We start from the raw sequence: 15,433 nt of genomic DNA, 5'->3' as shown, positions 1-15,433 counted from the left end.
GACAGCGTGAACTGAAACAACACAAAGAAAACATCTAAACAACTGCAGATCACTCCACGGGGTTAAGCACAGATACGGCTCAATGCATGTAGTGACAGTAACTCTAGCGACGCCAAACATTGTGTTAGTATATAAAGTTGCACGAAACTTTTCTGAACTGAGGAATCCGAAGACAATACATTACCACAGATCATCTTTCGCAATCCGGGCTAGCTGTGCACGATAAATGGCTCATAATAATGGTTTTTAGCGCTGCTGATCTATAAGTCAACATAACTTTCAGTAACCTGACACACTCATTCATTGATTGAACGATAATATCATTTCTATGTTCAAGAGGACCAACGTGGGGAATTGTTTAGAAAGTAAAATTATATTTTTCAAGTTGGTTGATGACTAGACTATGAGTATGACGTGAGACACATGAAAAGCTCTTGACCCTGGTGTTTGGATTTGTGTTGAGAAAGTATACCAGTCGAGGTAGAACCAACGTTAGTACAATATCAAATGCTTCAACAGTATACAGTCTATGTGAAACCTAGCTTTCGTTGATTTAGGCTATAGTCAAACACCATGAAGGCCTAACTAGATTTGGCAAATTTAGGCAACTTTCGGCAAAGTTAGGCAAATTTAGGAAACTCTTATTTTGTTGATCACCAGCGACAAGAGAAGTTAGGCCTAGACTAACTTATGTTGATTTATTGCAACACTCTGGGCCATAGGCCTATAACCATATACAACCGTGTAAATTAGGCCAAGACTAGTATTTTAGTAAGAAAGATATGGCTAAACTGGTCTAATTTTGAGATATGTTACTGTTCACCTGCAACAAGAGAGTCAAAAGGTATATCAGAGGGGGAAAATGCTTTTTTGCATTCTACCATAGACTATATTGCCTACTATCCATTGGGTCATTACATATCACATCACCAGAATTTGGTGTTTGATATTAAGAATTTAATGTATGCTTGGAACACCATAACACAAACATATCCTGACAATGTAAGTTTCATTGCTTCATTGCTAATTTATCACACTTTGAAATTCTGTGCTTTGTGCTTTGTACTTGTAGCCGTTGTGGCATTTTCATGATTTTTTAGGTCAGTTTTTTCTCTGATTAAACATCCTACTATTTTCCTATTACAGAAGCCAATAGATTTTATCCCATAGAAATGGAAAACAAAAATAAGGCGATAATAACATTGTCTTGTGGAGGGAGTTAGGTTAACTTAAAAGAGACAAAATATTCAATTTTGGTATTATTCACCCAAAATGTGCTATTTTTAGTGATAAATTGCTCCTAAACTTTTGCCTCAGGATGCTTGGTACCTTCAGAGATTATTACGTATGTCCAGTCCAAAAAATACAAAATAATGATTAAAATACCATGTTGGCGACAAATTGCGGAATTTCAATTTGAAGCAATGCAACTTAAATTTTTCAGAATATATGTCATGGTGCTTCTAATCATGCAATGAGGGTGTAAATATTTGGAGAGGGTCCAACGACAGCCATTTGTGATTTGAGATGGAATGACCCCATTGTTAGTTTGAGGATATAGGCAGTGCAAGGCATGTCTTCAATCTAACAGCTCTATAGACATTAAATAATTACTAATATGAGGTTTCACTAGTTACACTTTATCAGCCTTGGCCTATAATTACAATCATAGGTCATGAAATGAAGTCAAGGCAAATCCACAGTTGTGCGCAACCAGCATATTGGGGCAATTGCCCCGGCAATATACAAATGACAGACCACATTGTGAATGCGAGGTGAACAGTTTTGTACCATGTGCCTGGCAACAACCAATTCCATTAGCTAGAGAGATTGTTCTCTTCATTGAAGCATACAGTATCAGCTGTATTGTTCAGTTATATTGCTCACTGTACCAGTTACAATTGTGCAGTTTTACCAGGACCATCATTTTATTAATCATAATACAAGCTATATACCTAATAGTCCATTAAAAGAAAACTCCAGAGAAAATTAATTTTGAGCAATGAAAAACACATAATGTGCATTCTGGTGAAAAGTGCATGCAATTGCTTCGTTGCTTTTTCGAGACATTGATAATTGAAACTGTCACAGTTTATAAAGTACCATAAGTTAACTTGAGGCAAATACTTGTAATGTCATATACTTTGCACACTGCCAGCAACATATTCCTGTTTGTCATTGTTTTCTCAACTTACTTTAATTGTTTTGCCTTTCGATTGGATTGGGCATGTGTAGTTATCAATTCCCCAATGGCTGTACCAGGTTTCACAGGTTCCTTCCAGGGGAAAACCGGGGAAAAAAACGTGTTTTTTCCACTCAGAGAAATAGGTTTCTTCCAGTTTCTTCTGGACAAAACGGAAGAAACTCATTTTTTGGGGGGAAAAAACCTGCAATGATTTCTAACTATGTAATAAAATGGACAAGAAGCACTATAGTGTCATCTAGGCAGTCTATATCTGGTTTGGAGCACATGACCTGCTTCCAGCATATACTGTATACACAATATAATAGTAGTCTACTAGATACATATTTCAAAACTCATAATGTTGTAATGACCATGAAATGTGTGGGGTGGGGGTGGGGTGCTGCAGTAATTGTGTGAGTCAAAACTGATACCTGTATAGGGGCACAGCCTGGGAAATTGCCTGAGCCTGGTTTCCAATTATAGTACTTTATGTACAGTAGGCTTTATGTACTTTTTCCTTCCAAGGAATTTCCTGGGCCTAGGCACTTTCATGGCTGATATACAGTACAGCAGGGAGATGTGATCTTGGGCTATGAATGCTTGGAATCGGCAGTCATCCCTATGTAGGTTCTAAGATTTTTTTTCAACCAAGTAAGTACAGTACATGTGATATAATTATTAGGTCACCTGTAGGCACTTTGCCAGAGCAATTCATTTTACAATATATACATACACAGTATGTAGGTATGCGTGTATGTAAGTATGTATGATTAGACTTGAGTGTCATAAGTTGTTGGTGTTCTGTGAGATTTTGTGGAGACTGAACTCAAGACATGAGGGTTACAGATTTGACTGGAAGTTGTAGTGTGAAATGAGGGCTGGCTTGTGGCCAGCTGTGTGTAATTGTGGATGTTTGTTCTTTTTGCTGTTTGGATGACAAGTCCTCCTGTTAACTACAAGTTGTAATTTAGGGAGTTGCAGAAATTAAACTGTTGCCTTAATCTAACAGATATTTTCTAACAGATCTAACAGATTTTTTTTTAACATATATTTTCTTGGTGTTCATTGTATTAAATCCTCAGTGCATGGGCCAATCCAGGTTAATCATTCATACACATACAGTATGGTCAGTTATTCAATTCTGGTTGATGGGGGGATCGCAAGATGATAAAGTCCTTCAATATTGTGATTTATAAGCAAACATCTTTTGGTGTAGAAAAACAACCCAAAATTATAATCAAACAAAAATATCATATTTTGATGGTTTCAATGGTATGCATTTCAGTCAGATGGTGGTAAACTATTTGTCTCTTTATCATGTATGTGGGTTATGCTCCGTATATGCCAATTTTCACAGTTTCTTTCAGTTTCTTCTAGTTTCTTCCGGAAAAAACTGGAAGAAACCCGGAAGAAACAGGCTTCTTCTAGTTTCTTCCACGTCCCCGGAAGAAATAGGTTTCTTCCGGAAGAAACCGAACCCGGGCTGTACCGCTGTAGAATATATTCATATGCTGAACTTTATGCATCCCAGCTTCAAGAAAATCAGATGAACATTCTAAAGAAAATCATTAAACAATTTTTTTCGTGTGCATCTATGTCCCAACCTGTTTGCTCTCAAGTTCACTTTTGGTACACAACATGTCAATGTCAAATGTTGTTATAAAATCAAAGAGGGCATCAATGATTAAAGGTACATTTGTGAAGCAACATTATTTTTGTCTTCTTTATTCTGGTTGGCAGCTGAGTAGAATGTGTCAGACAGTATGTTGTAAAAAACCCACATTCTGGTAGCGAGCTTCTAGACAAAGATATATATAAGACTTTAACATTTTGTTGAGCTTTAATAATGTATATATATATCATCTTGTGTGCTTTCATTGTTCATAATTATGTAGCTAAGGAAAAGGGACTACTTCTTATTCTTACTAGTTAGTTAGAAAGTCTGAAATAAATCGTGTTTAGCATGGTATGTGCTAAGTTGCTGCATGAGATGTTTCATTGTTATTTCAAGTAAAATGGCAATTGGGTGCATTGCCAACAAGTTTTACTATCATTGTTTTACTTATTATTATTATTGCTTATGACTAAATTAGTGCTCACAAGCGTCGGTAACGCTAGACTGAAGCCAGAAAATCTTCTTCACGGGTTGTTGGAGACAGGCTGCGTTATACGGATGGCATGCCTCAAAGCCCTATTCCAGTTCTCCTGGGTTTTGCTGTTTAGTTCACGAGAGAGTGTTACAGGTCGTTAGTAATGAATAATATTCCATACCTGTCGTATATCATTTTCTTAATTGAATCGTAAGTACCTTTTCTTTGTTTTAAAGTACGTAGATTTGTAACCGTATTTCAGTCATTTAATTTCTTTATAGGTGTTTTGTTAAGCACAAACTAACCAATGTCAAGCACCACATCAAACAAACAGAATCAACCGCTGAGGGTGTTTCCAGTCTATTTTTTATTATTTTCTCCGCCTGTTACACTTATAACTTTTAAAATGAAGTTTAGATGTGATAACAGTGTACTTGTATGAGCCTTGTGGTGGCAGCAGCATCTCAGTAGCTCTCTATACAGACACAGGTCTCGTATTTTCTTCATTCTTTATTCCGCTATTTGGATGTTCATTAATTTGTATTTGTTTTGGACTTACTGTGCTCGTTATATGTGTTTCCTCTTAATATATTGTTTCTTTGAGAACTTTGTGGATAAATTTTACTGTTGTCAAACTCTTGGTTTGGAAATGATAGGCTTCTGTATCCTTAACTCCCTAGTATTACAGTGTATTCAACAAACATCACACCTTGCTTGATCTCCAATGGTCTTCTACATAGCTAACAGTTAATTACAGTGCTCGCCATCATGTCTACAGTTAGTATTTTCAAACCTAATTTGATCAACAATCAAGGATGACCCTGCTCATATCCCACGAAATGTGGATCATTATCAGTCAGGGTGAGTTATGCAAAGGAGGAATTACTATGCTGTAGGAGATCAATAAGACATACCAAAACTGCCACAAGGGCATTATTCTTTAATCGGAGATCTGGGGATCCATGTCCCCCCCCCGTGCACCCTCCCAGAGGATGTAGTGGGGGGACCCAATTTCATTCAAAGGTCTGGAATATCCCCACTATTCTGACTCAGTCACATGGACTTGGCAGGAATAGCTCAGAAAGGACAATTGGTAATGATAAGAAAGCAAAAATTGTATCACTTTGACAACACCTAGGTTTCTTGACTGAACTAAAAAAAGTGCATAAAACCCGAAAAAATTCCCTGTCCCGCAAGGAGAAGAGCTGCACTCTGGGAATACTCAGTCAATGATAAATAAAACTGCTGTTGTTTGCGATCTGATCATATCTGAGCAGATTGATGTTCTCGCCATAACCGAAGCGTGGCTCAAAGGAGATTCCTGCGATGGTCCTGCCCTTGCTGACAATAGCAACAATTTAACCCGATCATAATTATTCACACCACTGCTGCCCACTTCTGTTAGTCGAGTGGTGGTCTGTGTGTCAAATATCGGAAGAATTGCAAGGCATCTAGGAGGTCTTTTACTTTTCAAAGCTCTGAATGCCTGGAATTGCACTTAATGTTTGGATCACAAGATCATTTGAAGATGTCAGAATCTACCTCCCACCACCCAATGCTGGTAACCGGCTCACTTCATTTACCATGATGTAATCAATGAGTGCATGTTGCTGTTAAATTGGTTAATATGGTTGGCTGAAATCAATAATTTTAAACTACAGACTTAAAAAATTACAGACAAACTCTGCAATGTGCGTATTTTCATTTTGCAGATCGTCATACATTTAGTGATTACAAAACGGATGTTAAACTTTATCAGTGTCTGCACCTAGATAGAATAAATATATTTATATTGATGTATACAGTAAATGGAAAGCTAACAGTTGAATCAATGCCTATATTGTCAGTGTCATTTTGAGTGTGTGATATATGGCTAATTATCAGAGAACAACTAACAGTACATGTCCTTCATTGTTATGATCACACCAACCATTTATCTACTCCCAGAACTGTCACTTATCACGTTGGAAGAAAGCTAGCATTTCTCTTGTCTAAAACTCCATTCAGTATGAATTGTGAAAAGTGACCTACATGGCTGGTGAATTTGTCACCATATTAATGACAAGTCATCACATCTGCATTGTCTTCCAAAGAGAGTAGACTTCTGGTCGCCAGCTATCTCAATGCACAGTAATCTGTATTTGCCATGATTGACTTGGTCTCAAGTCATGAATAGATATTTCAGCATATCTTTCAGATAAAATAGAATCTAGAGTAGATCTCTGTCATCAAGACTGGTCGGACTATTTAACTGTCATTATAAGAGCTTCCTTTGTCTATCAGTATGTCCAGATCCGTGTCTGAGTGTCTGTCAGCATGTCCCATCTGAATGGTACAGTCAAAAAGGTGAATGGAAATGGTTGCGTTTGGAACGACTGCAAATTCCTATACACTTTAGCAAGAAAGTTAGTCGGCCTTGTTTATTTATTTATTTATTTGTTTTGCCACAAAAGTACAAAGTGGAGGGAAGTCTTCCATAAAGCTTAAAAGCTTAACAATGTGGAAGACTCCCTGAAGAAAGAAAAGAAAAGAAAAAAAAAAATATATATATAAACACATATACATAAATACAAATTAAATACAAAAAATAAACACAAAAAAATAAATACAAATTAAATGTGCCTTAGAGTGCCTGAAGGTTACAACGGATATAGTTAAACACCCTTGACGAAGTCTGCTAGTTTTATGAACAAACATCAATCCACTTTTCCAAGCAGAAGTGTGTGATCCAAGCTGGGCTATTTTGCTTTAGAATTGGTATGTAGATTTGCTAAATTGTCCTATCGTTATAAATGCATTATGCGAATGAAATTCTCTTTCTTCCCTTGGGGTATAGTACATTCTGCATATATCTCTCTGAACAGTATTGAGAAGTCTCCTTACTTAAACATTTGAATACCTACCTGTCTTTATCATTGCTGTTCTTCGTTTGTGCATAATTAATTAGTGAAACATTGGCATCTCTCTGTTACAGTTCCATTAATCAGGTTTAACTTTTGAACAGTCAAATCTAATGTACAGTAACAAACTTGTTACATATGATCAATCAATTTGGTTGTACAGTTCCATGATAAATTAACATTGCGGGAGTCTAAATACAGTAGTTCCCTCCATGATTGATACAGTTTATTGGATATTCTTTTTAAGTATGTGTCCCTTTCATCTGTTCACAGGTTAGCTGTTCTCTTGTCGACGAGGAGCTGCGATAAGCCAGGAGGATGCTGAAGAACAAGAAAGGTTGGATCACTGTTGCATGTGCCTTCGTTCTCCAGGGCTTGACCCATGGATTGGGATCCTCCATGGGGGTGTTTTACATCCAGTGGGACAAAGAATTCCCATCTTCATCCATACTAATTAGCGCATTGGCTTCATCAGTCTTGGCCACCATCTTATGCACAGGTAAATAACATGTCTGTTCTCTGGATAAGATCATCTACAGTATCGGTTTTTTTTTTGTGATACCTTTGAATGTACTGTCATCAAGGCCACACGGTTTACAGTCCCAAATGGCCCACCATGGGATGATGGGGATTTATGGGACTGGGATGATGGAGGGGACTGGGAATGATGGAGGGGAGTGGGGATGACGGAAGGGACTGGGGATGATGGAGTGGACTGGGGATGATGGAGGGGACCTGGGATGATGGAGGGGACTGGGGATGATGGAGGGGACTGGGAATGATGGAGGGGAGTGGGGATGATGGAAGGGACTGGGGATGATGGAGGGGACTGGGGAAAGATGGAGGGGACTGGGGATGATGGAGGGGACTGGGGAAGATAGAGTGGACTGGGGATGATGAAGGGGACTGGAGATGATGGAGGGGCCTGGGGATGATGGAGGGGACTGGGGATGATGGAGGGGACTGGGGATGATGGAGGGGACTGGGGATGATGGAGGGGACTGGGGAAGATGGAGTGGACTGGGGATGATGGAGGGGACTGGGGAAGATGGAGTGGACTGGGGATGATGGAGGGGACTGGGGAAGATGGAGGGGACTGGGGAAGATGGAGGGGACTGGGGATGATGGAGGGGACTGGGGATGATGGAGGGGACCTGGCATGATGGAGGGACTGGGGATGATGGAGAAGACTGGGAATGATGGAGGGGACTGGGGATGATGGAGGGGACTGGGGATGATGGAGGGGACTGGTGATGATGGAGGGGACTGGGGATTATGGAGGGGAGTGGGGATGATGGAAGAGACTGGGGAAGATGGAGGAAGATGGAGGGGACTGGGGAAGATGGAGGGGACTGGGGAAGATGGAGGGGACTGGGGATGATGGAGGGGACTGGGAAAGATGGAGTGGACTGGGGATGATGGAGGGGACTGGGGATGATGGAGGGGACTGGGGATGATGGAGGGGACCTGGGATGATGGAGGGGACTGGGGATGATGGAGGGGACTGGGGATGATGGAGGGGACTGGGGAAGATGGAGTGGACTGGGGATGATGGAGGGGACTGGGGAAGATGGAGGGGACCGGGGATGATGGAGGGGACCTGGGATGATGGAGGGGACTGGGGATGATGGAGGGGACCTGGGATGATGGAGGGGACTGGGGATGATGGAGGGGACTGGGGATGATGGAGGGGACTGGGGAAGATGGAGTGGACTGGGGATGATGGAGGGGACTGGGGATGATGGAGGGGACTGGGGATGATGGAGAAGACTGGGAATGATGGAGGGGACTGGGGATGATGGAGGGGACTGGGGATGATGGAGGGGACTGGGGATGATGGAGGGGACTGGGGATGATGGAGAAGACTGGGAATGATGGAGGGGACTGGGGATGATGGAGGGGACTGGGGATGATGGAGGGGACTGGTGATGATGGAGGGGACTGGGGATGATGGAGGGGACTGGGGATGATGGAAGAGACTGGGGAAGATGGAGGGGACTGGGGAAGATGGAGGGGACTGGGGATGATGGAGGGGACTGGGGAAGATGGAGTGGACTGGGGATGATGGAGGGGACTGGGGATGATGGAGGGGACTGGGGATGATGGAGTGGACTGGGGATGATGGAGGGGACTGGGGATGATGGAGGGGACTGGGGAAGTTGGAGTGGACTGGGGATGATGGAGGGGACTGGGGAAGATGGAGGGGACTGGGGATGATGGAGTGGACTGGGGATGATGGAGGGGACCTGGGATGATGGAGGGGACTGGGGATGATGGAGGGGACTGGGAATGATGGAGGGGAGTTGGGATGATGGAAGGGACTGGGGATAATGGAGGGGACTGGGGATGATGGAGGGGACTGGGGATGATGGAGGGGACGGGATGATGGAGGGGACTGAGGATGATGGAGGGGACTGGGGATGATGGAGTGGACTGGGATGATGGAGGGGACTGGGGATGATGGAGGGGACTCTAGATGATGGAGGGGACTGGGGATGATGGATGAGACTGGGGTTATGGAGGGGACTGGGGATGATGGAGGTCAACAGGTATCAAAGTGTGATATCTTTTTAAACATAATCACTCCAAAATTAAAGATACAATTAATCTGTGAATTCTTCAATGCTATGAATTTCATTTGGTGAACATAGTTTGGTCAAATTCAGTTCAGTTTAGTTCTGTGAAGGGGCTCTAATAGGTCTTCAGCAAACATACCTGGCATCCAGGTAAGGAAATCTGCTTCAGAGTTCATACTCTTGCTTTAAACTTGCATGTAGGGCTCAGTTTTTACTCTGTGAGCTTCAAGGGTCAACAGGTTATTTCAAATGAGCACAAAGTGACTCAAGGGGTCAAAAGGTTATCTCAAATGGTGAAAAAAATTAGTCATTTTTTTCAAAGGATTTCACAGTGTATAAAACAATGTCATGTAACTCTCAATAGTTATTAAATGGGAAAAAGCTAGCTCAAAATTGGTAAAATGTGCCTATATTTCACATAGGAAGACTGTTTTTTCTGGATATTGAAACATTTTGGTTTAAACTTCTGTATTGTAAAATCCTGATGATGTGAATGACATGGTTAAAACCACAAGGGATTGCCAGAAATCTTTTCTGGTTCTCACTTAATTCTTAGTCAAATTAAACTCACTTGCTCTACATTAGTCAGTTAGTTATTTTGAATCTTGAGCACATTGTATGGCAAGGAATCACAGAGCTGACTGACTTTCTAGGTAATAACCGGTGGGTGGGTGGGTGGGTGGGTGGGATGGGGTGGGGAGCATGTTATTGTTGGATGTGTTTAACTTTACATTAGTGTACATTAAGTTAAGTTCCAGATTTGTATGGTTTCTTTCCAGTTCTCCTTTGGTTGGGTACACTTGATGTTGTATCATTATTTTTTAACACACTTCGACGGGGCTATTTATCTCACATTGGTTTTCGTTACAGCACCCATTAGTGGAGCTATTTCAAGAAAAGCGGGGATACGCCTATCCATGGCCCTCGGCGGTGCTCTGGCCTTCGCCGGATTTTGCGCTACTTCTTTTGTCTACAGGGCCTCTCTGCTGTTCCTCACAGTTACTGCTATGATCGGTAAGTGAGAAGTTATTCAGACATTTGGATAATGCCTAATGACAACCGCCTATGAGAATAGTTCACTGGGAAACCAGGTGTATAACATACATGAAATATTTTTAATATGTGTTCTTTGAGCAACATCCAAGTAAAACCGTATGGACTCCCAAGTGTGCAAAAGGGTATTTCACAACTGTTGCAGGGATTTTTCCTCTTATTGGACAAATGTTTGGTATTGTGTTGCTAAATTGAAATAGTAGGTTCTCTCTTATGAAATGGATGTCTTCTTACACCTTGATTCCTGCTGCATGGTACTAGACTGCTGGTTAGCTGAACCAATATACTATATTATTCCAGCGGTCATAGCCTGTGCTAGTGTACTTCACAATTAAAAGTCCTATATGTGTGTAATACATCATATTCCGTGCTATTCACATATCTACATCCAGCAGAACAGCTGGTACGTAAGACCATGTGCACCATCCAGTGGTCCATCTTCAGTTATTGGATGGATGTAACTAAAATCTTTTCTTTGTCATTCATACTTTGTTTGTGAAGCGCATTGAACAGTTTCTTTTCTGGATATTTGGGATATACAAATTCTACCTCCACCACCACCACCATCGTCATCGTCATCATCATCTTCATCATCGTCATCGTCATCATCATCATATAGTTTATGAACTTCTCTTTTCAAAAGTGATAGAAACTGACATTATTTCTGCCATTTCTGTTTTCCACACAGGGTTTGGTTCAAGTATTGTGTACATGTCTTCAGTCATAGCAGTGAGCGAACACTTCACCAAAAATTTTGCGACTGCCTCTGGAGTGGCAAACGCTGGAGCCAGCATGGGCATCCTCGTCCTCCCCATCTTGTTTGAAATTCTGGTCTCTGCATATGGCTGGCGAGGTGCTTGCCTGGTAGTCGCAGCCATTGAGCTTCACGTATTTGTGTTCATGATGATAATAAAGGCTCCTGGTGGTAGCAGACAGGGTAATAAACCCCTAGAGACTATACCAGAGGCAGGATCTGGGAATGGGAGAGACGGTGGAGGTGAGGGGATAGACGCCGGAGCACAGAGGCAGGGTGAGGATGGTGAGATGGGCGACAATGCCATGTCTTATGACAAGGCATGGATAGATTCAGAAACAGGAAACGGTGATTATCAGAAGAGAAAAGGAAGCATGGATGCTTCAAATGGTCAAGAACTTGTTATTAAAAAATGCAAATGTGGTGTTGCAGGGAAGGCCAAAGAGGACATAAATATGGTCAGTATTGAAGAGGCGGAAAATGGAGATGGAAGCCCATTGGCCAAGACTTCTGCAAATGTCCATGATGAAAATACCATAGCAGTGCATGAAGGAACTGCGATGAATGGCGCAAGTAGTGTAGTGTTACAAATGACGGTGACATCTGGACAAGCATCGCCTGCTGTCATTGATGGTCCGCCGGTTGAGGGCAACAAGCGGATACCCAAGGAGAAGATGACCTCTCACAGATGGTTCTCTGGTTTGGGATACATATTAGACCTCTTCAATATTCGTCTACTTTGGACCAATGCACCATTTGCCACATTCTTGGTATCCTTCGGACTAGGAGGCTGGCTCCTGGGTACCATACTGCCACATTTGGCCGCAAGGGCAGTCAGTGAAGGCATAGATAAGTTGCTTGCCTCGTCACTGATATCCGTTGTTGGCGTGGGGAACTTGGTGAGTCGCTGTACCTATGGACTATTGGTAGACTGCGGCGTTATACATCCCGTTCATCTTTTATTTCTCGCCTACGCAACAACAGGGATCGCATCTGCAGTGGTAGCCTTCAGTACGACCTTTGTCCTGTTACTCATCGGTGCTTTTGGGATTGGAATCGGGTCAGGGATATACATCCCACTCATGCAGCCGATAGTCCGTAGTTTGGTCGGTCCCAAAGATTTCTCTGGCGGATTTGGATTATGCCTTCTGTCTGTCGGTATTGGAAACTTGATCAGTGCAACCTGTGCTGGTAGGTTTAAATTAATATTGTAACAGTTACAAAGACAGGCCCTTGTACATATAGTGAATGCCATATTTCTTGTACATGTAGTGTATGCTTTATTTCTTGTACGTGTAGTGAATGCTATATTTCTTGTACGTGTAGTGAATGCTATATTTCTTGTACGTGTAGTGAATGCTATATTTCTTGTACATGTAGTGTATGCTTTTTTTCTTGTACATGTAGTGAATGCTATATTTCTTGTACGTGTAGTGAATGCTATATTTCTTGTACATGTAGTGTATGCATTATTTCTTGTTCGTGTATTGAGTGATATATTTCTCTTGTGTGTAGTGAATGCTATATTTCTTGTACGTGTAGTGAATGCTTTATTTCTTGTACGTGTAGTAAATGCTTTATTTCTTGTACGTGTAGTGAATGCTATATTTTTTGTACGTGTAGTGAATGCTATATTTCTTTTACTTATATCGAATGCTTTATTTCTTGTACGTATAGTGAATGCTTTATTTCTTGTACTTGTACGTATAGTGAATGCTTTATTTCTTGTACTTATACGTATAGTGAATGCTTTATTTCTTGTACTTGTACGTATAGTGAATGCTTTATTTCTTGTACTTGTACGTATAGTGAATGCTTTATTTCTTGTACTTGAACGTTAAGTGAATGCATCTTTATATTCCCCCCAAACTTGTGACTTTTCATTTTTTTTCTCATTTCTAGGACTGATCTATGATGTAAGCGAGAACTACACCTATGTGTTCTTACTACCAGCCGCTCTTGGCACAGTGAGTGCGGTAACTGTGCTCCTTAACCACATGGTGTGGGGAATCTGGTATAAGCGTTCCAACTGGCCCAAAAGAAACAGACCTCAACGGAAAGATGATGGAAGCGGTGAGAACGGTGCTGACGAGAATGGTGCTGATGGTGATGGTGCTGATGGACATGGTGCTGATGGACATGGTGCTGATGGACATGGTGCTGATGGACATGGTGCTGATGGACATTGTGCTGATGGGGATGGTGTTGATGGGGTTGGTGCTGATGGGGATGGTGCCGATGATCATGGTGATGGATCTCCAAGCCGAGTATGATGAGAACAGGCATCATCACTGCAGCTGACCCAGTCACCTTTTATATTTTATCACCATGATGTGCAGTAAGAGAAGAGTCCAGATAAAATAACAGACAGTTTTGATATGATGTGGTCCAACAAGGAAGGAAGATTTTAGAGTAGGTTTATATTGTTGTAGATTGTAATTCTGTGAATGTCAGGTTTTGAGAATATATTCATATTAAAAATATGCTCTATATCTGGAACGCTCCTTTTAGGGTGATAACGATGTTCTCTCGTCAGTCCAGGCCTAATTCATAATGCATTGCATTGTTTTGTAAATTCTAATTAAAATCCAATCAAAATGTTTACTCTTTATGTCATATAAATGAGAAGGCACTCGAAGATGACATCCAACACCATGACCTATTTATTGCAGTACAATCATTATGTTTGTCTCTTAATTTTTGCATTGTTTCTGAGAAGCTGATCTATCGGTTAGACTAGGTAGTCCAGTCACTTTGACTGATGAACTTCCGAAGTTTCCTAATATACAGGGTAAAAGAAATACAGCCAAGATTTTTATCTGTCTGTGAAATATCCAGATTAAATGTACGCTTGTATTCAAAGTTTTGATGTAGTGACACTGGTAGCCAGTACACAGGAGAGGTGTCATTCATGATAGAAAATGATGAATTTCACAATTGGAAACTTTAAATGTGTTTGACTGTAAACGGTGTAGATATGAAGAAATTACTAACAGTGCCTTGATGTTAAACTTGAATCGAGTTTGAAGAAGCCACAGTGCCTTGCATATTTTATAATTGTGAAGTTTGCTTTCGATCAGAACATGGCCTGAATTCTAGTTTTTTGTAAGAAAATGTGGCAGGGAATACTTAGGTGGCAAATTACACAAATAAATTGATTTGTGTATTTGTGGGTGTCATGTAAATACTGAGAAAACTATTTAGCTTTGAGCATAGCACATCTGTTCAAAAATGCATTTTTGTCATGGCCAGGACAAGAGATTTATTATGCCCCGATGAAGGGAGTCAAGTATCGTTACTAAAAAGGCCTTATTCTACAGTACCACCAAAAGAAGAGAAGTCTTTTCCAATTCATCATTGTTTTTACCATTTTCTACGGTTTTCTACATCTTTACATTTAACATATTCTTGAGGTCTTTTGAATCATGATAAGACAGCATGCTGTGGTCATTTGATTGGTCATGGCGTTTGTAGAGTAGACTAACCTTAAATATTCTTGGCGAGAGAATCCCTGTGGTAGTGTGATGGACTCCGTCCAAGGCAAATATAACATTTTTGCAAGACTGGATGCCATTCTGAAATGGAGAACTGTGATTGGCTGAAAATTAGAAAGAATTTGTAGATATTCTTCTTGAAGTTTTTTGCTTTACTGAAAATAAACGAATACTGAAAGCCAATCTTTTTGGAGGCTGGGTAAATAACAGCACATAGCAATTGGGCATTCAATTATATATATATATTTTTTTGATATATATATATATTGATATATAAGTATATATTTTTTATCTATAGAGCAAAATATTATCATGTTTATATAATCTGGCACTATCAAAATATTTATTTCCAATACAACACGATGACTCATGTCTCCACAA

At 40.8% G+C, this 15,433-nt stretch overlaps 1 protein-coding gene across 7 annotated transcripts; it reads left to right on the top strand.

The window, feature by feature from the left end:
• On the top strand, positions 1-14,041 carry LOC139961231 (monocarboxylate transporter 14-like). Of its 7 annotated transcripts, none has more exons than XM_071960299.1 (6): positions 1-491; positions 2,711-2,836; positions 7,449-7,674; positions 10,622-10,765; positions 11,493-12,749; positions 13,461-14,041. In XM_071960299.1, exons 3-6 carry the CDS (start codon positions 7,494-7,496, stop codon positions 13,829-13,831), a joined length of 1,953 nt encoding a protein of 650 aa, XP_071816400.1. In that variant the 5' UTR covers positions 1-491; positions 2,711-2,836; positions 7,449-7,493; the 3' UTR covers positions 13,832-14,041. The 7 variants fall into 7 exon arrangements, with proteins under 7 accessions (XP_071816400.1, XP_071816397.1, XP_071816398.1 ...); XM_071960296.1 differs by having other exon boundaries at positions 4,279-7,674; XM_071960297.1 differs by having other exon boundaries at positions 2,711-4,485.
• The last annotated feature ends 1,392 nt before the right edge of the window (positions 14,042-15,433 follow it).

The sequence above is a fragment of the Apostichopus japonicus genome, chromosome 20 (assembly GCF_037975245.1).
Source record: "Apostichopus japonicus isolate 1M-3 chromosome 20, ASM3797524v1, whole genome shotgun sequence".
NCBI classification, from domain to species: Eukaryota; Metazoa; Echinodermata; class Holothuroidea; order Aspidochirotida; family Stichopodidae; genus Apostichopus; species Apostichopus japonicus.
The sequence above is the reverse complement of the archived record's forward strand: the minus strand, read 5'-3'. Positions and strand labels throughout refer to the sequence as shown.

Coding starts and splice junctions, on each gene's coding strand:
- LOC139961231 (XM_071960301.1), top strand. CDS start 7,494: ATGCTGAAGAACAAGAAAGGTTGGATCACTGTTGCATGTGCCTTCGTT. Junction 7,675..10,621: donor GGCCACCATCTTATGCACAG/GTAAATAACATG, acceptor TTTTCGTTACAG/CACCCATTAGTGGAGCTATT. Junction 12,750..13,460: donor GATCAGTGCAACCTGTGCTG/GTAGGTTTAAAT, acceptor TCTCATTTCTAG/GACTGATCTATGATGTAAGC.